This window comes from Pseudorca crassidens, chromosome 16 (assembly GCF_039906515.1).
Source record: "Pseudorca crassidens isolate mPseCra1 chromosome 16, mPseCra1.hap1, whole genome shotgun sequence".
Lineage (NCBI taxonomy): Eukaryota > Metazoa > Chordata > Mammalia > Artiodactyla > Delphinidae > Pseudorca > Pseudorca crassidens.
Genome location: NC_090311.1, coordinates 63,487,376 through 63,512,843, shown reverse-complemented (window position 1 = coordinate 63,512,843; position 25,468 = coordinate 63,487,376). Strand labels below are relative to the sequence as shown.

Here is a 25,468-nt window from a genome sequence, read left to right as displayed (position 1 = left end):
CCTTAACTAAAGTTAGTTTATAACATAAACTTTTTCTGTATTACCAAAGTGAGAAGTCAAATCTCCTAAAAGGTATATGTATACATATAGCAGATTCACTTTGTTATACAGCAGAAACTAACACAACAATGTAAAGCAATTATACTCCAATAAAGATGTTAAAAAATATATATATACATAACAAAAAAGGAAGTGATTTAAAATCTTTAATGAAAAATTATACCTGGATTTAATATTCTTTTGCTTATGCACTAGTAATTATATTCATTAAAGTTTTAATTTGAAGAAAAAAAAATTCCTAAAAGGGGAGATCTATGTCTTTCCTCATCCGCAATATCTATCTATTTACCTATCTATCTATGTATATATCTCAATGAATTACTATAATTATTCTTTCAATGTCTCCTTGTTTCTTACTCAATGAATATGCAATATGCACTCCAATATATTTGTTTGAGCCTTGTCCAAATCATTTTTCCTGTTTTTAAATATGATAAACACCACTGTATTCTTAAAAGTTCTTCTTCCAGCTTCTATTCTTGCAAAGATAAAAGTTCCAACTGAACAAAATTAAATACAGTAACATTCTTTGCCTTGAAGGCACTACAATTTAGAGCAGTGGCCTTAGAAGAAAGGTCTTTAAATCTAGACCACTTTAGATGCTGAAATGCTTTTGTATTTCTCTTCCTTTTAGCATTCAGAAGTGATTTCAAACAAACTTGTCCTTAAAAACACAAGTAAAAATTTTCAGCCTCACATACACAAAACACATTTCTTCAAATCTTTGACTTCAAAATAGCTTTTCTTGGGCTTCCCTGGTGGTGCAGAGGTTAAGAATCCACCTGCCAATGCAGGCGACACAGGTTCGAGCCCTGGTCCGGGAAGATCCCACATGCTGCAGAGCAACTAAGCCCGGGCGCTACAACTACTGAGCCTGCACTCTAGGGCCCGCGAGCCACAGCTATTGAGCCCATGCACCGCAATTACTGAAGCCTGCGCGCCTAGAGCCCGTGCTCCACAACAAGAGAAGCCACCACAATGAGAAGCCCGTCGACGCAACTAGAGAAAGCCCACGTGCAGCAACGAAGACCCAACACAGCCAAAAATAAATAAATTTAAAAAATAAATAAAAATTTTTAAAAAATAGCTTTTCTTCTATCTAGACATGATTTTCCTTTCACAAGAAGGCTTTAATCTAGCCAAGTCTTTGTTCATAATTTCAGCCATTTCTGTTTTACCAAAGTGAAAAATTCAAGTCTTCTGATAGGGGAAGCCTAATTTTTCCTCTACCTCCAGTATCTGTAAAACCCAATGATAGGTGAAACAACAAGGTTACCCTATTTTTCATTCCCAAATGGAAAAGCTTTTGTGAGAACCTTTGGTGCTTGGTACACAATTAAGAATAGCAAGAAAGATTTAATAAGGGAAGATCTTGTTAATCCCTGATTATACAATTCAGTACTTTGAATCTGCACCTATTTTACATAAAATCTGCTGAAATAAAATGTGAAAATTCCATGGGCAAAAGGAAGTTTAAGTTATATTACAAATGCTATGTTATTTGTTATATTATTTGTTCCTTTAATACTTATTATACCATAAAAATACAATAATGTTACTACTTTTAGTTTTATCTTTGCTTATTTAAAAGTGTCTAGGGGACTTCCCTCGTGGTCCAGTGGTTGAGACTCCACGCTTCCACTGCAGGGGGCTCGGGTTCGATCCCTGGTGGGGGAACTAAGATCCCATGTGCCACGAGTGCAGCCAAAATAAAATAAAATAAATTAAAAAAAAAAAGTGTCTAGAACATACCATAGACTGCCAATGTGGAGGTTGGCAGAGGGAATGGAAATAATTAGAAAAAATAGAACTTTATGTTAGTTACTTTGATTTGTTAACTCACTATAATTAATATAAATTTCAGGTCATTTTGAAGGACAACAGAAGACATATTTACCAAGGAGAAGATGATTAAGAAAACTTGAATTTAACTTAATGGTAAGATACAGTTCTATATTTCATTTTAAATAAAAATCAATATATTGGGACTTCCCTGGTGGTCCAATGGGCAAGACTCCGCGCTCCCAACAAAGGGGGCCCAGGTTCAATCCCTGGTCGGGGAACTAGATGCCACATATATGCCACAACTAGGAAGCCCTCATGCCGCAACTAAACATGCTGTAACGAAGATCCCACCTGCCGCAACTAAGACCCGGCGCAGCCAAAATAAATAAATAAATATTTTTTTTTTAAAAAGAACAATGGGGCTTCCCTGGTGGCGCAGTGGTTGAGGGTCCACCTGCCGATGCAGGGGACACGGATTCGTGCCCCGGTCTGGGAAGATCCCACATGCCATGGAGCGGCTGGGCCCGTGAGCCATGGCCGCTGAGCCTGTGCATCAGAGCCTGTGCTCCGCAACGGGAGAGGCCACAACAGTGAGAGGCCTGCGTACCGCAAAAAAATAAAAAATAAAATAAAATAAAATTGTAAAAGAACAATGGGACATTTTTTTAAAAAAAAATCAACATCATTGGATTAAAGGTCAGAAGTAAAAGAATAAATTTACACTGCTGTTTCCTAAAGAGTATCCTATGTAGATGTTACATGAAAACAGTAGCTCTGTGGTAAATTAGGTTTAGGAAATGCTGGGTTAAATTAAAAATCACCTGAATTGAATCAAAATATATAAAGCGACTACTTTTCAAACATATTAAAAAAAGTTAAATATATTACACACTCATAATTTTCTTATTAATATTTATACCTGACTACGGTGTTCAATAGAATTTGATTCTTTGCCAGTTTTAAGTTCCAGTGGCATTATCTTATATTTCGTTTTACATCCTCTATGTATCTTCACGCCAACTGTAACATCTATTTTGCCCTTCAATCCAAACCTAGGAGACCAAATGCTTTCTTCAATATCCAGTGAGTTTATAACTTCGATATTACATGTTGAATTACCGTCACTACCATCACTTGGCCTAAAAAACAAAACACAAAGATATTTAATTAATTAGAAATATTTAACTAAAATATTTAATTGAATTGAATTAGAACACTTAGCTCATTTCTTATATGCTGGCATTGACTCTCTACTGCATGCACGGAATGTGGGGATGGGAAGGAGTCTACAGACATTTATGGCAGTGATTCTCAAAGTATGCTTCCTGGATGAGTAGCATCAGCACCACCCAGGGAATGTGTCATAAATGCAAATTATCAGGCCCCATTCCAGACCAACAGGTGAGGCCCAGAATTTGTTTAACAAACTCTCCAAGTGATTCTGATGCACAGGCAAGTTTGAATCCTATCAGTTCTAACTCATAATTTATTTATTTATTATTTTTATTGGAGTATCGTTGCTTTACAATTCTGTGTTAGCCTCCACTGCACAACAAAATGAATCAGCCATACACATACAGAGAGATATCCCCTCCCTTTTGGACTTCCTTCCCATTTAGGCTACCACAGTGCATTAGGTGGAGTTCCCTGTGCTATACAGTATGTTCCCATCAGTTGTCTATTTTATACATAGTATCAATACTGTATATGTGTTAATCCCAGTCTCCCAATTCCTCCCACCCCACCCCTTTCCCCCTTGGTGTCCATACATTTGTTCTCTACGTCTGTGTCTCTATTTATGCTTTGCATATAAGATCATCTGTATCATTTTTCTAGATTCCACATATATGTGTTACTATACGACATCTGTTTTTCTCTTACTTCACTCTGTATGACACTTTCTAGGTCCATCCACGTCTCTACAAATGACCCAATTTCATTCCTTTTTGTGGCTGCTAACTCATATAATTTAAATTTTCTTAATATTTATCGTCTGTCCCTTTCAGTTCATTCCCACAATAATCTTCCTAACTCAGGCCTTTATTTCCTCAAGTCTATCTATATTACAATGCAAAAGTCTCACTCCTTGGACTGCTGGAGCCACTATGACAGTCTGAATATTCTGATGTACAATTATTACACAGATTAACATATAATGGCTTGCACGTGGTTGCACCCTCGGTAACAAGGGATGTGTTTTTCCATGTAACACCATATTAACCTGAGTAAGAACAAGCTGTCTCTCCCCACTATCTATGCTGTGTGGGCCCTGATCACCCAAGCGCTTCATCCCTACCCTCAACCCCACGACAGCCCTCAGAGAAGCTCAGGTGCTCCTGCACTTACTCATTATATCCTTTACTTAATCATTAAATGAATCCAGCTCTGCCACTATCAATATTTAACACTAAGTACTCAACATTGTTGTTTTATATTACAAAAGAGGTTCTGATTTTAGTATCTTACCTGTTAAATAAGCCAAGAGCACAGGAAGGAGGAAAAAAGGAATTTATGAATGTCAAAGGAATTAGAAGAGATGAAAATAACTTTTAAAGCCTCTTGCACTTCTCTTATCTAAGATTTACTCATTTTCAAAGCAGTAAGTTATTCTGCAGAAGAAAGGTCAGATAGGAACAGTCTTTTATTTATTAATCCTATTTTATACTCAAAGCCATATAAAATACTAAATGTAATGTAAATCTTAAATGAAAAGGATAAATTTTCTAGTAATAAAACATTTTATATCATTTAAAAATCAAGATTCAAAAAGTATAAGAATTCTGGCTGTCAGAATACATGATTTAGTTGACTTGTTTTGCTAATTTCATGTTATTTAGATCAGCATCTATTTCTTAACAAATGAGAATATTTTCTAAGAGGAAGAATGCTATCTTTGGTAATTTTTTAAAAACCTTTTCAGGATGCTTCAAATATAATCTCCAGGAATATACGTATACTTCTGCAATCTTGTTTTTTTTTTTTTTGCGGTACGCGGGCCTCTCACTGTTGTGGCCTCTCCTGTTGCGGAGCACAGGCTCCAGACGCGCAGGCCCAGCGGCCACAGCCCACAGGCCCAGCCGCTCCGCGGCAATGTGGGATCCTCCCGGACCAGGGCACGAACCCGTGTCCCCTGCATCGGCAGGCGGACTCTCAACCACTGCGCCACCAGGGAAGCCCTTTCTGCAATCTTTGAAGAGGACAATAGAGGAATTCAGGGAAGCCACAACTTATCAGAAATTTCTTAAATATTAATCTGTTTTCTCTGATGGATGTTATCTGATCATGACATGTATTTAAATATACGTATATGAAATAAAGCAAACTTTATTAAATATGTCACATGTATACTTAGAAGATAGGTAATGAAACTTTTACTATTACTATTACTATTCTTTCCCCTAGAAAAAGAAGTAATGTGGTTTTAGTCTTAGATCTGTAGAACAAATGACAGGTACTTCAATTTAACTTCTATGCTTTTCATCAACATAATGCTATAAAACTCCTTTGAGAGTCACCTGATAGAGAATATAAGAGGTCATGAAGATTAAGAAAATACACATTTACTACTTATGGGTAAGAAAGGTTCTGTCTTGAAATGGCTTTTAAAGGTCTCATTCTCTGCTCTAAAGTCTAAAGTTTTGTTGTTTCTTTTAAAGACTAGCTATAGACTGCTGGGGAAATGATGCAAAGTAAAGTACAGAGAAGCGCCTCCTTCACAGACAGACACATAAAACCCCATCAGAAATAACTGAAACAAAGAAGAGTCTTACACCAAGCTACGGAGGTGAGAACACCAAGCTGAGAATCAAGAAATTCCTTGTTCTAGACTCTGCTCGACCACCGGTTTTTCACATAAAACCTGGACAAGTCACACCACCTCACTGGACCTCAATTTCCTTACTGGAAATCTAAGACTGAAATCTCAAAAATCCCCTTCAGGTCAAAGATGATTCTGAATCCCAAACTCTCCTAGGCTTCCATGATAACTTCTTCCAAGCTACCAAATCCCTTGCTGGTCCACTCCAAGCCTCCTTCGACGGATTCCACTCTCTCCCTCTGTCCTTATACAAGGTAACCTCCCAGGGTTCTATGCCTCTTCTGCTGCCCTCAGCAGATTGCTATTCTCTCTCAGCAATCCCCTCCACTTCTACATTTTCAACTACCACCAATACACCGAGTTCCTGGAGGGTTTTAGTCTCCCTGTAACACCTAGAACAATCCTGGGCACAGATGCAGCATGCAATACATTTTGCTGAATAGATAAGTCCATAAGTCTGTGAGAATATGACAGCTTATTAACTCTGCAAAAACAATAAGCAAATTTTAGCCAAAAGAAAAAAACATGCAAACGAAATGCTAAAACAACAGTGAAAGAAAAGCTAGTATCTAAAACAACCATAAGGAATTCCCTGGCGATCCAGTGGTAAGGACTTGGCGCATTCATTGCTATGGCCCTGGGTTCAATCCCTGGTTGGGGAACTAAGATCCCACAAGCCATGGGCAAGACAAAAAAAAAAAAAAGATAAAACAACCACAGAAATGGATATCCACCACAATTTTAAATCTCAAGCAAATTTAAATGACCAAAAGAAATAATAAGGGAGGAAAGAAAGGTAGGGAGGGAAGGTAAACAAGGATAAAGAAATAATTAGGGGGACTTCCCTGGTGGCGCAGTGGTTAGAATCCACCTGCCAACGCAGGGTACACGGTCGAGCCCTGGTCCGGGAGGATCCCACATGCCGCGGAGCAACTAAGCCCGTGAGCCACAACTACTGAGCCTGAGCTCTAGAGCCCAAAAGCCACAACTACTGAGCCCACGTGCCACAACTACAGTAACCTGTGCGCCTAGAGCCTGTGCTCCACAACAAAAGAAGCCATGACAATGAGAAGCCCACGCGCCGCAATGAAGAGTAGTCCCTGCTCACCGCAACTAGAGAAAGCCTGCACTCAAGAACAAAGACCCAACACAGCCAAAAACAAATAAATTAATTAACTCATATATATATATATATATATATATATATATAAAGAATATTGCTAAGCAAAATGTTAAGAAAAAGAAAGAAAGAATTAGGAACAATGGAAAACAAAATTCAGTTTGTTATTATTACAGAAAATCAAGAGACCAGAATGACAGAAATATTATAAAACAAAGCAAGGAACCAGGAAAAGAATGACTACTTAATAAACAGTTAGCAGATTATCACAATGACAACTAATGCACCAAGATCCACCCCCTATACCAGACATAGCAATCTGCTCCAAAGAAATAACAAAGAACAAAGCACTTATAAATTTATTTAAAAAACACTACAAGAAACTTTAACCAATTTACTCTAGCATTTTTTTAGGGTAAGGACCTGGTGGTAAATTTATGACCACAACAGAAGTAAAAAATATGATAAATAAACCCAATTCTAACAGCAAGATAAGCTTTGGTTTTTTTTAACCACTAAGTTTTTTTTTTTATTGAAGTATAGTTGATTTACAGTGTTGTGTAAGTTTCAGGTGTACAGCAAAGTGATATACTTATAGATATATATGTATTCTTTTTAAAAATATGGAACGCTTCACGAATTTGTGTGTCATCTTTGTGCAGGGGCCATGCTAATCTTCTCTGTATCGTTCCAATTTTACTGCATGTGCTGCCACAACGAGCACAACCACTAAGTATTTTAAAAATAGATATATCAGAGTCCTATTGGCAAACTGATTGTGGTGATGGTTGTACAACTCTACGAATATACTCAATTATAAATAATTATAATAATAAAATAAATAAAATCTTACCGGCAGACACAGGACATTTAAACATTGCTAGCAACTTTCTAAAATGACTTAAAAAATTCTCAAAGAATTCTAGCAATATGCAAAAGGTTGTAAATTTTCCAAGTACCTTGGGTGAAGTAGTCCAGTTATGAGGTTTTAATGCACAGAAATAACTGTCCCCGTGAGGTCCACCCCTCCACTTGTGTACTCTAATCCCTCTCTTTTACTCAATGACACAGCTCTAAGACTCCTCCCATCTCTTCTAAGTGTTAATGTTACCGTCTCTATGGAATTCTTCTCACTGGCATATAAACATGTTATACCTCCCATCTTCAAAACAACAACAAAACTCTCTTAACCCCACATAAGCCATTCCATTTCTACATACCCTTTCATAGAACAACCTGTCAATATAGTAGTCTACATTCCCTGCCTCCAAATCCTCCTCTACCATTCTCTCTTGACTCCATTCTCATCACATTTTCTCCCCTGAAATCACCACTGACTTTTTTTTCCCTCACACCCTGCACCAAAACCTATCAGCACTACGTTGAAAATCTGACCGTAATCCAACTGATTCTCATCACTTCCACAACCCTCACTCTGGTCTAAGCCACCACCAACTCTTGCCTGGATTCCTGCAAGAACCTCCAAATTGGTGTCTCTACCTCTGCCCTTACCATATAGCATAGTCTTAAAAGATTGATTCTTTCAAAAGTAAATCAGATCAATATAGAAAGTAGCACAGAGAGAATAAGGAACTTGACTAAAGTTGCACAGACAAATTGTGGCAAAACTGGGATTCACATCCAGGCTCAGTGTGTCCTTTGAACTTGAGAAAACACACTGGCACAAAGGCCTGACTGTTCCCAAGATTTCTGATTCACAAATCTTAAAACAAGTTCAGATCACAAAATGTCACAAGATAAAATACTGAGAATATTGAGAAAAAGATAAGAATATTGATATAAAGGAAGTTATGACTACTTAAAGAAAAAGAAAATGTTGCCTGTTTAAAAAAAAAAAAAAGAAAGAAATCAGATCAAAAACCTCTGTACAAACCCTGCAATGGCTTCCCATGGTAGCCAGATTACACGTGGTCATGGACTCAGAATGGCAGCCAATATCCTGTAAGCCTTATGAGGCCCCAGGACAGCTGCTTCTCCTGTTCCACCTCACTCTGCTCCAGCCACACCGTAGGAGTGCGTTAGCCACAGGGCTTTTACCTGAGTGCTCTTCCTGGAAACAGCTGCATGGCTGCCTCCTTCACTTCCTTCAGGCTCCTGCTCAATGTCACCTTATATACAGAGGCCTTTCATGACCACTCTTGGGAAATAACATGTCCCTCCAACTCCTCTTTCTTATCCTCCCCATTGTTCTACACTGCACTTATCACAATCTGGCACCCTGCTGTTTACTTGTTCAGTAGTACAGAAGCACCATAAAGTCAGTTGCTTTTTTTTTTATTTTTTGCTACTGTGATCCCAGCACCTAGAACATTACTTGGCACGTATTAGGCACTTAATAAATATTTGCTGAATGGGCAAATAATGGGGGGGAAAAAAAGGATGACCTACAAATTTGTATCAATGCTACTTTAAGGGGAAAAAAGGTAAAAAACAAACCAAATGCCAAACAGTATTGAATGCCTAAACACACTATTTAAACACACAGCACAGGGCTTCCCTGGTGGTGCAGTGGTTAAGAATCCACCTGCCAATGCAGGAGACACAAGTTCGAGCCCTGGCCCTGGAAGATTCCATATGCTGCGGAGCAACTAAGCCCGTGCACCACAACTACTGAGCCCACGTGCCACAACTACTGAAGCCTGTGTGCCTAGAGCCCATGCTCTGCAACAAGAGAAGCCACGACAATGAGAAGCCCACACACCACAACGAAAAGTAGTCCCCGCTCACTGCAAAACCCACGTGAGAAAACCCACGCACAGCAACGAAGACCCAACACAGCCAAAAATAAATAAATAAATAAATTTATTAAAAATAAATAAAAATAAATAAACATACAGCACAAATCCATGGTAATCAACACATGAGACAGTCCATATATGATAGTAACACAGAGAAATATATATGAAATTAGGACAGCCCTCCCATATATTTATAAACTGAAGATTTTATTAAAAAACTATACCTACATCCAAAAATTATAAATTTTACTATAGTGAAAATAGAATTTTCTATTCACTAGATTATTTTTTTTGTCCAAGAATTATACTCAGGACTGTAACTTATAAAGTAAGCAAACAAAAAGGCTAGTCATAACTTGACCTCTAAAAAGCTTTAATTCAACATCTTGAATAAGATCCTGGTCTAAAGATATGAACACCATATAAACAAAATGGGTTTCTTACAGAGAGAGCTGCATCTGAGGGAAGTCAGTTGAAGTATGTTTATGCATGAAATCTCCAGCCCATTTAGAAAATGAAGGAAGATACTCCTCTACTTCTTGTTTTATTTCATCTTGATTCAGATTTAGGCGGTACCTACCAAAGTAAGAGATATTAAATATGAAAGCTTAAATATGAAAAAAGTAAACAAGGAAAAAAACATTCAAATAAGCAACCCAAGTGCCCATCAACTAATGAACGGATAAATAAAATTTGATATATACAATGGAATATTATTCAGCCTTGGAAAGGAAGGAAATTCTGATACTTGCTACAACATAAATGAACCTTGAGGACATTAGACTAAATAAGCCAACAACAAAAGGACAAATACTGCATGACCGCTTACATGAGGTACCTAGAATAGTCAAATTCATAGAGACAGAAAGAATGGTGACTGCCAGGGACCGAGGGAAGGGGGGAGTTGTTTAATGGATATAAAGTTTCAGTCTGGGAAGATAAAAAAAGTTCTGGAGGTGGAGGATGGTAATGTTTGCACAACAATGTCAATGTACTTAATGCCACTTAACTGTACCCTTAAAAGTGGTTAAGATTGTGATTTTTAATGCTATGTGTATTTTACCACACACAAAAAATCCAAATAACAGTGACATGACATCAAATTTCAGATCTGCTCCAACTCCTATCATCTCAGGTCTAATAGGTCCCAGCTACACTTTTGTGATAAAAAAGAAACCGTAGAAGATGTTGCTCCTGAAACCCAGCAATGGAAAGTAGAAAAGTAAAAGAGGAAAAAAGACTGTAGGAACAGAAAAGTCACATCAGCCTTACCGAATTAAAGGACAATTTATAGGAATGTTAACTTCTTAAGTCAGAAGTCAGCAAAGACTACCAGAATCTAGTCTCAGTTTTTCAGGGTGCCCATAAGGTCAAAACTATGTCATAATAATACTACAACATTATTTGCCTTTTTTGCTCTTGTTTTCTCATGAGTACACAGTGGAGATTTCTGAGTCCACATACACACATACAATATAGCAATATAGAGAATGAAGAAGCAGATATAAGAAACCAGATGTCTTTTTTTTTAATTGGAGTATAGTTGATTTACAATGTTGTGTTAGTCTCAGGTGTACAGCAAAGTGAATCAGTTACACGTTTACATATATCCACTCTTTCTAGATTCTTTTCCCATATAGGCCATTACAGAGTATTGAGGCGAGTTCCCTGTGCTGTATAGTAGGTCCTTATTAGTTATCTATTTTATATATACAGGTGTCAATATGTATTAAGTCATAAAATTAAAACATCTGCAAAAATGTAAAACAATGCCACTTGTATCATTACATTTTTTTTCAGAAACAGTTATTTTTCATTAGACTGTTATTTATATTAACATGGAATGGATTGTTATTGTTATTTTCAAATTAACCAATAAACATTTTAAAACTGTCTCAGTTTTCATTTCTAGTACAGTAATTATCTATAGATATAACCCACATAAACAAAAGCTCCTCAGGGTCCTCAATAATTTTTTTAGTGTAACATGGTCCTGAGACCAAAAAATTTTGAAACCTGCTGTCCCCTTCCCAGGATAGTTCTCCCAGCTCCTTCTGCATGTTTAAGCATCACAATCTTAATAACTACTCTGGGGTGTTAAGAGCACACGTGTTTCTGTCAGATCACACCTAGGTTTGAATCCTAACTCTTTATTAGATGTGTAACTTTGGGCGATTCACTGTTAGCTGAGCCTCAGTTTCTTCATCTGTAAGGTGAGTTGATAACTACCACACAGTTAGTTTTATGATTAAATAAAACAGCCTACGTAAAGTATTAATACTTGGCTTATGATAAGAACTCAATAAGGTATGAAGATAATAACAGTGAATACTCATATAATGCTGACTCTAGGCCAGGTACTATTCTAGGTGCTTAACATGAACACTTTCAACCCTCATTATATCTCTATGAGATACTATTATTGTCACCCCACTTTAGAGCTAAGGAAACTGAAGCTCAGAAGTTACTTCCAAAGGACACACAGCTCTAGCTTGGGAACCTAAGTTCTTAACCCCTATGCTCCCTTCTACACTGTGTTTTAATAATTTACTGCCATAATTTTCTCCCTGCAGGCCTGAGTTCACCTGAGTACTGGTATAGCCTCCAACAGTCTGCAAACTCCTTTCAAAAAACACAACTTACCATTTTTCTCTCCTTCTGAAGATAGCACAATATTCAATAACATATTCATCAAAATCTGAGACTCCAAAACGCTACAAATTTACCATATAATAACTCTGTAACATTTCTAATACCAAATTTAATAAGCTCCTACTTTCCTAGGTTTCTGCTACCTCTGGCTTACCAGAACTAAGAAAGCAGAGCCCTACCAGTCCTCTGGGAGAGCCAGTTCAGCAGGGAAGACAAAATTAGCAATCCTAGCTCTGCCAAGATTGCTTGGCCTGACCACAAAAGCAACTTCAGGTTGAAGGCAAAGCTGAAGAATCTCAAACCAGGGAGCAATTACTGACACCAAAGTGCCCCGAATGACCTACAGAAACACAATCAGTCGACATAAGGCAAAGGGTGTTTGTATGAAAAAGACTGTTTGAAATCTGGGAAACTTAGAGTGGATGAAAGATGATATAGGTGAGGACGTGGGGGAAACAAGGACCCATATATTGCCTATAGAAATGCAAAATGAATTCTGCAATATACACACATATTAAATCATTAACTTGTATACCTTAAACTAATACAATGTTATATGTCAATGATATCTCAACAAAACTGGAAAACAATGAATGGAAGAAAGAAACAGGACAATGTCTACATAGAGCAATTTGACAATATATATCAAAACTTTAAATGTACCCAGACCGGATCCTGTCCTGGAGGGAAAAAAATGCTATGAAGAACATTACTGGACAAAACTGAAATGTGCACAGTAGATCAGACACAAGTATTATAACAATGTTAAATTTCCTGAAGTTGATAACTGTTCTGTGGTTACATAAGAGAAAATCCTTATTCTTAGGAAATACACATTTAAGTATTTAAAGGTCAAAATAACACATATACAGCTTAATCCAAGCGGTTTAGAAAAACACACACAGCAGGTAAATCTGAGTAAACAGTATATGGATGTTCTTTGTACTACTCTTGCAACTTTTCTCTAAATTTAAAATTATTTTCAAATAAAAAGATTTGTTAACAAAAAGATACACCCCTATGTTCACAGCAGCACTACTCACAATAGCCAAGACATGAAAACAACCTAAATGTCCATCGACAGATGAATGGATAAAGACGTGGTACATATATACAGTGGAATACTACTCAGCCATAAAAAAGAATGAAATAATGCCATTTGCGGCAACATGGATGCAACTAGAGATTATCATTCTAAGAGAGGTAAATGAGAACGAGAAAGAAAAATGCCATATGATATCGCTTATACGTGGAATCTAAATCATGACATAAATGAACCTATCTACGAAACAGAAACAAAGTCACAGACATAGAGAATAGACTTGTGGTTGCCAAGGGGAGCTGGTTGGGGGAAGGATGGAGTGGGAGGTCGACGTAAGCTCTTATAAAATGGATAAACAGGGCTTCCCTGGTGGCGCAGTGGTTGAGAGTCCGCCTGCCGATGCAGGGGACACGGATTCGTGCCCCAGTCTGGGAGGATCCCACATGCCGCCGAGCGGCTGGGCCCGTGAGCCATGGCCGCTGAGCCTGCGCGTCCGGAGCCTGTGCTCCACAACGGGAGAGGCCACAGCAGTGAGAGGCCCGCGTACCGCAAAAAAAAAAAAAGGATAAACAACAAGGTCCAACTGTGATAAATCATATATTCGATATCCTGTGATAAACCATAATGGAAAAGGATATAAATATAAATATATATATATATGTATAACTGAGTCACTGCTGTACAGCAGAAAATAATACAACACTGTAAATCAACTATGCTTCAATAAAAATTTTTTTTAAAAAGATTTTTTAAATGTTTAAATGTAAATATCCTCTGGTCCAACAATTCCACTTCTAAGTATTGAGCCCAGATATATGCCTGCACAGCTATTAAAATTAAAATGTACAAAGGTATTTATTATAGTGTTGCTAATAAAAGCAAAGACTGAAATGCCAGGGGCTCTTAAATAAATTACTGTACATCCATACAATGAAACATTTTGCCACTCTTAATTAAAAATGAGATAGCTCAATCAGTACTAATATGGAATAATCACCAAGTTTTTTTTTTGGCCACGCTGCCCGACCTGTAGAATCTTAATTCATTGACCAGGGATTGAACCCGAGTCCATAGCAGTGAAAGCACTGAATCCTAACCACTGGACCGCCAGGGAACTCCCAAGATTTAATATTTATATACAATAATGTGTATGGTATGCTACCATTTATATAACAAATAATATATAAACATAAATAATCACACACACAATCACATGTAAATATTTGAAATCTCTGTGGAAGGACATACAAGAAACTGGTAACAGAAGTTGCCTCTGGAGCTTGGTAGTGACTGACCAGGGATGCAGGGGTAGAAAGGACTTACTATCATTGTACACCCTCTTGTACTATTACAACAACACATGCTGTATGTGAATTTATAAGCTATTTAGAAATAATAATTTACTATTAAAAAAAAAAACCTGCACAACTGGGTAACCTTTTTCGTAAATAACCTTCGCAAACCATCCTGGAACCATTCTTCACTGTCACCATCTCCTTGGCAGATCCTTCCTAGTGTTTTACTTTTTACAGACCAGGACTCTTCTAAGTTTCCAAACCAGTCCACACTGGTTATTTAAAGTCTTCTGCATTTGAATTCTGCCTTTTTAATTTCGAGCCAAATCACCGCAAAATGACATGTAACCACCTGTTCTTTCCTGAGGCTATAGAGATACTTAAGGTTTGGCATCTTCAAGCCTAGACTTTTATAGATATAATGAGAGGACAGAGCATGAACAGGTAAAAATCTGTTCTAAGATCTGTAATAAAGTAGAAGGGCCTATGAGATAGGGCAGGAAAGAACTTTGGATCTGTTATTTTTAGGCTCTGGGAATTTTAAAAAGTATCCTTTGGAACAGGGTTGGGCAAGATTCATGAGAGAATTAGTATTTTCATAACTGAAATGAAACATATTTCCCCTTAATGACTTAGGATATAATGATAAAAAAAATAATAATGCAGCAAAATGGGTGGAGAGAGATTACCATACTAAGTGAAGTCAGAGAGAGACAACTATCATATGATATCACTTATATGTGGAATCTAAATATGATAGAAATGAACTTATTTAGAGAACAGAGACTCACAAACATAGAAAACAAACTTATGACTACCAAAGGGGAAGGGGGGGCAGGGGGGGTGGGGATAAATTAGAAGTTTGGATTTAGCAGATACAAACTACTATATATAAAATAGATAAACAAGGTCCTACTGTACAGCACAGGGAACTCTATTCAATATCCTGTAATAAACCATAATGGAAAAGAATATGAAAAAGAATATATAGGGACTTCCCTGGTGGCTCAGTGGTTAAGAATCCGCCTGCCAATGCAGGGGACACAGGTTCCAGCCCTGGTCTGGGAAGATCCCACATGCCACAGAGCAACTAAGCCCGTGTGCCACAACTACTGAGCCTGTACTCTAGAGCCCGCGAGCCACAACTACTGAGCCCACGTGCCACAACTACTGAAGCCTGCGTGCCTAGAGCCCCCGCTCGCTGCAACTAGAGAAAGCTCACGTGCAGCTAGGAAGACCCAACGCAGCCAAAAATAAAAATTAATTAGTTAATTAATTTTTTTAAAAAAAAGAATATATATGGGGGCTTCCCTGGTGGCGCAGTGGTTGAGAGTCCACCTGCCGATGCAGGGGACACAGGTTCGTGCCCCGGTCCGGGAAGATCCCACATGCCGCAGAGCGGCTGGGCCCGTGAGCCATGGCCGCTGAGCCTGCGCGTCCGGAGCCTGTGCTCCGCAACGGGAGAGGCCACAACAGTGAGAGGCCCACATACCGAAAAAAAAAAAGAATATATATGTATGTATATGTATAAATAACTGCATCACTTTGCTATACACCAGAAACTAACACAACGTTGTAAATCAACTATACTTCAAAAAACATATATATATATATAATTCAGTGATACCCAAGGATCTGCTAAGAATACATTCCTGACACAACACTGTAAAGCAACTATACTCCAATAAAAATTAATTAAAGGGACTTCCCTGGTGGTCCAGTGGTTAAGACTCTGTGCTTCCACTGCGGGGGGCATGGGTTCGATCCCTGGTCAGGGAACTAAGTTTCCTCAAGCCGCGCTGTGCGGCCAAAAAAACCAAAACCAAAAAAACCAAAATTCTGATCTTCATAGTTCTTATATTTTTTAAAAGTTTCTCCTTTCCTGGGCTTCCCTGGTGGAGCAGTGGTTGGGAGTCCTCCTGCCAATGCAGGGGGCACGGGTTCGTGCCCCGGTCTGGGAGGATCCCGCGTGCTGCGGAGCGGCTGGGCCCGTGGGCCATGGCCCTGTGCTCCGCGACGGAAGAGGCCGCAGCGGTGAGAGGCCCGCGTACCGCAAAAAAAAAAAAAAAGTTTCTCCTTTCCTATACAGTAATGAAGCTATCAGCTCTCCTAATGACTATGAAGGTACCTTTCTCCCGCATCTTAGAAACCAGATAAGACTGTTAGATATTAATGAAAAATAACAGATGCTGAGGGCATAAGAGACATTCCATTACGTAACATGCACAAGGTTTAATACAAGGACATGAATTCTGAGCAAGGCTGCTCAAAATCCTTGTTTTCTTTCATACTTATATTCACGTTGGGTTCTGGACTGATCAGGTTACCTGATACCTGAATACCTGTGGTGGTTTAAAATATGTCCACAAATCCTTTGACACCCCGTTCAAAAGATGGCACCTAATTCCCCTACCGTTAAGGGAGAGCTAGACTTAGTAATGAGTACTTCATAAAAAAAGCAGAAGTGACATCATAGCAATCAGAGACTAGGTTATAAAAGGCACTGTGGCTTCCTGCTCTCTTTCTTGGACCCTTCAATCTGAAGGAAGCAGATTGTGTCCCAGGACACATCAGCCAGCCCCCTAGAGAAGCCCATATGGCAAGAAACTGAGGCCTCCTGCCAACAGCCAGCTAGGAAATGAGTCCTCCCCACAACAGACGTGTGAGTGAGTCATCACGGAAGCAGATGCTCCTGCCCGGTCATGCCTTCAGATGCAGCTCACATGGGAGACCCTGAGCCTGAGCCACCCAGCTGAACTACTTCCAAATTCCTGACTGACAAAAACTATGAGATAACAGGTTAGATGTTTGTCATTTTAAGGCACTAAGTTTTGATGTGTTTTGTTTCAGGGCAATGATCCATACAATACACAACAGATCCTGGTTAGGGTGTGACAAAAAATTTTTTTAATTTGAAAACCAAAGTGGCAACTAAAGCAATAAGTAGAACTCTTAAGCAAAAACTTTATTATAGCTATTCATATTCTGAAAGCCATGCTGTGTGTGGTTGTAACCAAGTGACAACTTCTCTGTGCTTCCATTTCTTCCTTTATAACAGGTTGCTATCAGATTATATAAGATAGCTAAAAAGCACTTAACACAGTGCCTGACATAGGGCAGGGTTCTAAAATGTTTTTAAGACAGTAGATTGTACGTCATTAGTAAATAAGTGTAGAATTATGGAACACATTTTTCTCATTTACACAGTGAAATGTAGAATTATATCTGGGAAAAGTAGGTTTGTATCAACTAGTCGGGAAAGCAAAATCACCACTAATAAAAAAATTTCTGTGAAAAAAAGATGGACTGCAGTAGGAGTCAAGAAAGAAATAGAGAATATGCCAATTCCTCTGCAGGTAGCCACTCATAAAACGCCAATGACTAGCCATTTGTGGGTTTACATACATTATCTCCATTGTCACAAAAAGTCTGCCAAACAGGTATTATCACCCTTTCCAGAATCTTTCAGTAACTAGTTCAATCATAAAATTGGCAAAGCTAGAATTTGAAAGGAGCTTCATCTGACTCCCAGCCCCATACAATTTTCAGGATGTCACACTGTTTCTAGAAGTAAAACAAAAAGTTCACACTCTCTGAGTGCAGCTGTGGAGTCTATTATGCATATAGAGAATATTTAGGTATTTTTAGCCAAAGAATTCCTGTTCTGCAATTTCAGAAGCTCTTCGCAGAATTGCAGTGGGATACTACAGCCCTGAAATCTGCATTCTAGTATTATACTGATTTATATTTAATAGTCTAATAGCCAAAAACCTTATAGATGCTAGGAAAGAAGTTATATAACAAAACTGTATCTATAGTTCCTCTCGTAACTACTTACATTTCCTTCAGATGCCTTATTTCTTGAACAGTTTGAAAAGCAAGTTCTTGTAGCTTTCCTGGGGCAAAACTATCACTTATTGCTTTTTGAAATACTTCATGGAGAATGGTACCAATCAGCATTTGGCGTGTGGCTGGATCAGAGCTCTACCAAAAAACACAAAAATCATACAAATATCTTATTTCACAACGTATCAACAGATGTGATCGTACATTTATTACCTAACCTATTGAACCACCATAACCAAAGTACACTGGTGAGACAAATGCCAAAATATGAAACAATTTATTTTTCTGGTGAGTGAAATTATAGGTGACTTTCACTTTCTTCAATCTAGAATTACCTGAATTATTTTACAAGTTATTATTTTCAAATCAGTATATTTCCATTTTGAAAAAAATTAAAATAACTTATATGAAAAAGTTCAATGTGGTCTCAAATATTTAACATATTCATCTCTAATTTCACTTTATAATGAACCCACATACAAAAGTCAATAAACGCATAGATCATAAAGTCATGTGAGTAAAATACTCAAAACATGAAACAAACTTACAGCAGAGATTTTTTTTTTTTTGGCTGCCCCACACACCTGTGGGATCTTAGTTCCCCAACCAGGGACTGAACCCAGGCCCCAGCAGTTAAAGCACTGAGTCCTAACCACTGGACCGCCAGGGAACTCCCTACAGAGATTTTTTTTTTTTCAAATTTATTTGAAAATTTATTTTTTTTAATTTATTTATCTATTTTTGGCTGTGTCGGGTCTTCGTTGCTGCGCGTGGGCTTTCCCTAGTTGAGGCGAGCGGGGGCTACTCTTCGTTGTGGTACATGCGCTCCTCATTGCGGAGGCTTCTCTTGTTGCAGAGCACGGGCTCCAGGTGCACAGGCTTCAGAAGCTGTGGCTCGCGGGCTCTAGAGCGCAGGCTCAGTAGTTGTGACGCACGGGCTTAGTTGCTCCGCAGCATGTGGGATCCGCTCGGACGAGGGCTCGAACCCGTGTCCCTTGCATTGGCAGGTGGATTCTTAACCACTGTGCCACGAGGGAAGTCCCCAGCAGAGATTTTTGACAAACTCTCACCACTCAAAAAGAAACAGTAGTTTTCAATTAACTCTTTTATTAGCCTGGACCATCCCCTTGAAACTATCAAAAAAAAAAGAAAAAGTCCACAAGACATCCATCAGGAATTTTAAAAATTAATTTACAGGGAACTCTCTGTACTATTTTTGTAAGTTCTATGTGAGTCTAAAATTATTTCAAAATAAGGTTTTTAAAATATTAATATTCAGGTCTGCTTTATAATATGTGGTTAAAAGAGAAGTTAATAGTATCCCCACAATTGAAGAAAAAAGCTGATTTTTTTAAAAAAACTATAAAGTGATAACTACAGACGATTAGAAAATCTACTTGGGTATTTTTCCTTCTTTTATTCTTCTTGCTTAGCTGCATTTGTTTGTTTGTGTTTTTTTTTTTTGGCTGCATTGGGTCTTCATTGCTATGCACGGGATTTCTCTAGTTGCAGTGAGAGGGGGCTACTCTTCATTGTGGTGAGCAGGCTTCTCATTGTGGTGGCTTCTCTTGTTGTGGAGCACGGGCTCTAGACCCCTGTCCCCTGCATTGGCAGGCAGATTCCTAATCACTGCGCCACCAGGGAAGCCCTTAGCTGTTTTTTGGTTTTCTACAGGCACAGAGACTAATTGTATAATTAAAAGAATACCCTGGGAGGAAGAGGAAACTTAACAAATAAAACTCACGTTCTTCAAAAATAAATGGCATTGGGAATTCCCTGGCGGTCCAGTGGTTAGGACTCTGTGCTCTCACTGCTGAGGGCCTGGGTTCAATCCCTTGTCAGAGAACTAAGATCCCATAAGCCGTGCAGTGCAACCAAAAAATAAAAAAGAAATGGCATTGAAACAAAGGGAGTGGGTGTAAGGCAGAATTTAGATTAAAAGAAACTATGAGACATATCAACCAAACATAATATTGTTTGGATATTGATGCTAACAAACGAACTGAATAAAAAAAAATTTGATAAAAGACATTAGAGATAAAACTATTAGATTAATTTAAGGAATTACTGTTCATTTTATTGTGTATGATAAAGATACTGTGTTTATATATATTTTTAAATCCTCAGCTTTCATTTAGTTGCAAAATAATACAATGTCTGGGAACAGCAAAATGGGTACATGGGAGTTTATTATAATCATCTCTTTGCATATGTTTGAAACTTTCCATAATAATGTTTTTAAAAGAGACTCTCACATTTACTTTTAGTTCACTGGGAATCACATGAAGCCAAGTTTGGAAATGCCCAGATATATTAAATTAAAATTTTTATCACTGAAATTTATATTATTATTAGAATTAATTATTTGACAAAATGTTGAATAAGATTCAAAGGATCTTAGGGCACCTGGCCTTGAATCCCAACACTGCCACTTACTAGCTACAGTAACTTTGGGCAAGTCACTTAACTTCCTGATTTTCCCAATCAGTAAAATGCAGCTGATTAATACCATCTACTTCACAGGATTGTTGGGAGGATTAAGTAAGAGTGTAAAAGTGGTCTGTGAACTCTTAAGACCCTGTGGAAACACTGGCTGTTAATATTGTTCACCTTAAATGTTTCACTCAGGACAGCTCTTCTCATGCATCGAATACTACTGGCTATGCTTGTGCCAGAAATCAGCATGTCTGGATACAGAATCAAATATCCAAAATCTTCATCTATTATCCAAGTATCGGATATGCAGTCTCCCTCTAAATGAATGATGTCCCCTGGCTCTACTGGTACAGAGCACCTAAAAATAAAGCAAAATTAAAGTATACATAGTTTAGATTCCTACATTTAAACATATTAAGGAGGCTTCAAAAATAACTGGAGGAAAAAAATAAATAAATAATAACTGGAGGGACCTCTCTGGTGGACCAGTGGTTAAGACTCCGTGCTCCCAATGCAGGGGGCCCGGGTTCAATTCCTGGTCAGGGAACTAGATCCCGCATACCGCAACTAAGAGCCCGCACACAGCAACGAACATCCCATGTGCCGCAGCTAAGACCCAGCGCAGCCAAATAAATAAATATTTTTTAAAAATAAACAACTGGATATCTTATGTAAAGAAATAAGTATTTCTAAATTTCTGGGTCTTGCATTATCTACTGCAAAAGCTATCAAATTATTAACAGTGTATAGCTTCAATTATGGATGAGGCTGTTCTAATAATAGTTCTCTCATTCTTAAGACTTATACCTACAGCTTCTATAAGCCTTGAGGCATGAAGCCAAACACAATGTACCAAGAACAAAATCATATTTATCGAGTTCAAACCATCCAACTTGCAGCCTAGACAGAGTTAGACCTCCACCTTCTCTGCATCTCCCCTTCACCCCTCACATACCACACACTGCTTGAGAAGCAACAGCTAGAGTCTAAGGATGTTCTTTGCAGTACACAGGCCTCTCACTGTCGTGGCCTCTCCTGTTGCAGAGCACAGGCTCCGGACACGCAGGCTCAGCGGCCATGGCTCACGGGCCCAGCCGCTCCGCGGCATGTGGGATCTTCCCGGACCGGGGCACGAACCTGTGTCCCCTGCATCGGCAGGCAGACTCTCAACCACTGTGCCACCAGGGAAGCCCTAAGGATGTTCTTATGCTGTGATTAGTTTTCCTCTTAGTGAGAACTAAATGAGGTTTAAGCTGCAGTCCCAGAAAGCACTGGGAAATAGGAAGTAGTGATTTAATAAATCCCCTTGTACTTGATTTTCAAATGACAATAAAAGTTTTGGAAAAAGGGACTTGAGATGCTACTGTAATAGGCACAATCCTTATGCAAAATTAATTCAGGTTCATATCTACTCTCTTTATTAACAATTAAATTATTGCAATAGCCACACAAGCCCATGTGATAGTTTGTAAGACGGCACCCTTAAGACTCTGCCAGATGAACGCCCAAAGTCACACAAAAATTACCAGTCATTCCTAAGGATACACAGTTCTTTACATTCTAGTGACTGCGAAGCAGTGATGATTAGGTGCTTTTCATGGTTTCCTTCTTCATTCTGTACAATATTGACTGCTAATACCAGGTACCGGTTATCCATTCCTCGGCTCAGAACTGCTTTAGAAAAGGAAGCTTCCACCTTCTTCTTCTGAAATCTAAAGCATACACATACAAAACTACTGTAGCACAAGCATTAAATAAGAAGCCATCCAATCTCTTTTATCTACAAACCTACCTTCTAGTTTTCTAGGTTTGTTTCTTCCAGTAAGCTTATCACAAGACCATTGGCTAAAAGAGGTAAAGAGAGAGCAAGGGCATAGCAGAATTCCTATTATAAAAACTTCCCAGAAGCAATGCCATTTAAAACATACTTATGATATGGATTTTTCCAAATATAAGCTCTATGAGGAGCTCTTTGGGACATCTATGATTATGAGGACGAATGGTAAATTGAAAAATATTAGACACAAATTCCTACCACTGGTGCAAACCTTCCCAAAGTACAAGTGAAAGGAAATGTCTAGGACACTATCTTTTTGTAAATAAAACATGTTTGTTATGGAAAAATATAGTGTGGGTGGTTTGCTGGAAGTCCTACTGTGAGCTTCATTATTATATTAATCTTTCAATTAGGAGAGTACTTAGAAATCACCTAGTCCAACCTACTATTTAATGCAGGAAATCATTCTATAAAACCTCATTGGGGATCAACTAGCCTATGCTTTGTAGATTAATACCTGTCATCTTAACCATTCCTTCACAGAGTAACTCAGAAATTTCTTATTTATAATGGGCAAGTCGATTTCACAATTCTTTTATCCACTGACCCTAGCCGCCTGAAAACTGCAAAATACTCTAATCTCTCCTCTAGAAAACATTAATTCCCTCTTAAATCTTTCCAGTTTGACTGCAGTCTTTATCAGTGACAGTCCAAAGTCATTATCTCTCCAGTTATTACCCTAAAACTTTACCCTAAAACTGTCTTTGTCACCCAACCTTTGTAACCCACCTAGGTTATATTCCTCATTCACCTACCCACGTAGCCTCAGGCCATGAATTTCCCAAGGTCAGCTGGGACGCTTTAAGGATCTCCCAAAAGGTACTGCTGATCACAACTCAAAGCGCAAAGCTCCGTCAACAATAATTAGCCTCAATATCATTACTACTGACAATTCTACACTATGCTTGCGGGTCAATTTCCCCGACCATTTAAGCCGCTCTGAGGGTATAGATTTCTCCCCGGGATAACTTTCTCCAATTAAACATGAAGAAAAGCGTCTAGCAGTTGCAATTTCGTTTTATGAAGACATTTAAGTTGGCTAGGACTCCCCAAATTCAGGAAAGTGGTGATATCAAGATTAAGAATGAACTGCTGGGTGAGGGAGAGTATTCAAGCCCTGGCCCGGGCTTGGCCCCAAAGAGAACCCTGGGAAACAGACCCCAGTTCCGGAGGCTCGTCGGGCGCCCCGGGACTTGAGCCTGGTTACTCTGCCCCAGCCCCGGTCCGCGGAGGCGCGGGTGCGGCCTCTCCCGCTCCCTGCTTTTCAAATCTCCCGCTTTGTTCCCAGACCCTCCCCCCGCTAAGCTCACAGCTCCGCCGGCTGCGCAGCGTTATCTCCGAAACTCTTCTCCATTAGCAGCTCCAGTTCGTCCACCTGTTCCATCCCGACCGCAGAGACCTCAAACTGCCGCCAGGTGAATTCAGGGGAACCCGGAGCAACACACGGGGGGAAAAGGACCGCGAGACCGCGTGGAGCCGCGCGCATGCGCCGACCAGCCGAGGTCCCAAGTGACCTGCGCGGGCAATTCCTCCGGCGCCCTGCGCGTGAGGCGCTTTTGCTCCTTTGCCTTAGAGTTTGGAAAACATGGAGTCTTCGTAATCTTGCCCAGACTAAATGCTCCGGCTCCTCTGTCTCTCTCTGTCTCTCCCCCTCCCCCTTCCCCTCCCTCCCTCTCTCTCGACACGCCGACCCATGTCCAACACACGCACTTAGTATGAACAAAACTGCAGTTGCCCAAACCAAGGCGTCCCTTGTTAGCTTACGGAATTTTTCACTCTTTGGCAAACAACCTCTCCTCCTTTTTTTCTGGCTCAACTGAGAAAATGGAAGCTGTCAGAAAAGAACTTCCTCATCATGCCATGACTAAATCTACAAAACCACTAATATCTCCTCCCCATTTTATAACCTCTTTCCACTTTTTTTCAGCAGTGGACAGAGCGTTCCTCCTATCAATGGGCAATCCCTCTACTTCAACTTGGGATCCCAAGGCCTCTTACATTCTCAAGGGCATTACTTCTTCTGTTATTCCCTCATTCTCTACTATCCTCAATCTGGCCCTCATTACTGGATCACTCCCTGGTTTGTAATGCTTCCCAGTATCTCTCATCTTGAAATGATGTTACCTTGATGGAACCTTTTCTCTCTTGGCCACCCTCCTGAGGAAAACTTCTTTAAAGAATTTTTTTCAAGGCTATATCCAATTTCAACTCCTATTCACTGCCGCAACTAAACATGCCGCAACTAAACATGCAGCAACGAAGATCCCGCATGTGGCAACTAAAACCTGGAGCAGGCAAAATAAATAAATAAATAAATATTTTTAAAAATACAGAAATGTGTAAAATCACTTCCTAAGGGTTTCACCAAACTTAAAATAATCTTTATCAAAAGTTATCTTTCACATTCATGTTTATTCATATAAAATTATGAAGAAGTTATGCTCAACTTCCTGGAAAAACAAGAATGGAAAATCCTTGCCTGTAGTAGTTACAGATTTTGTACCTGTGATGCCACAATCAACTGGTTTTCCTCCAACATCGCAGGCCCTCCTCAATCTCCTCTACTGTCTCTTCATTTTTCTGCCCAATCTCTAAATGTTGAAAGTCCTCAGAATTCAGTTCTGAAAATTTTGTCTACTAGCTCCCTAGGTTATTTCAACCATTTTCATGGCTTTATTTATTTTTATAAACTTATTTATTTTTGGCTGTGTTGGGTCTTCGTTGCTGTGCGCGGGCTTTCTCTAGCTGCGGTGAGCGGGGGCTACTCCTTGTTGCGGTGCACGGGCTTCTCATTGCGGTGGCTTCTCCTGTTGCGGAGC

At 39.1% G+C, this 25,468-nt stretch overlaps 1 protein-coding gene, 1 long non-coding RNA gene and 1 other non-coding gene across 11 annotated transcripts in view; 1 reads left to right on the top strand and 2 right to left on the bottom strand.

Annotated features, from left to right (window-relative positions):
• The window catches only part of LOC137209293 (uncharacterized), a 38,667-nt gene extending 32,826 nt beyond the window's left edge, over positions 1–5,841 (top strand). Inside the window, exons 2-3 of the long non-coding RNA XR_010935978.1 lie at positions 1,925–1,998; positions 5,502–5,841. This is a non-coding gene — a long non-coding RNA (uncharacterized lncRNA). The remainder of the gene's footprint in view (positions 1–1,924; positions 1,999–5,501) is intronic.
• The window catches only part of DNA2 (DNA replication helicase/nuclease 2), a 58,808-nt gene that overhangs the window by 25,152 nt on the left and 8,188 nt on the right, over positions 1–25,468 (bottom strand). Inside the window, exons 1-6 of one of the 9 annotated variants that reach the window (XM_067710760.1) lie at positions 23,960–24,219; positions 22,339–22,524; positions 20,987–21,170; positions 18,369–18,514; positions 9,986–10,117; positions 2,765–2,984 (exon numbers count right to left, since the gene is read on the bottom strand). In XM_067710760.1, coding sequence (XP_067566861.1) covers positions 2,765–2,984; positions 9,986–10,117; positions 18,369–18,514; positions 20,987–21,170; positions 22,339–22,524; positions 23,960–24,135 — 1,044 coding nt within the window. In that variant the 5' untranslated portion in view covers positions 24,136–24,219. Of the gene's footprint in view, positions 1–2,764; positions 2,985–9,985; positions 10,118–18,368; positions 18,515–20,120; positions 20,966–20,986; positions 21,171–22,338; positions 22,525–22,604; positions 23,898–23,959; positions 24,220–25,468 lie in introns of those variants that run through there. The other 8 variants (XM_067710759.1, XM_067710758.1, XM_067710762.1 and 5 more) reach the window with 8 other exon arrangements.
• On the bottom strand, positions 7,400–7,506 carry LOC137209521 (U6 spliceosomal RNA). The gene has a single exon (XR_010936077.1). It is a non-coding gene; the product is annotated as a U6 spliceosomal RNA (small nuclear RNA).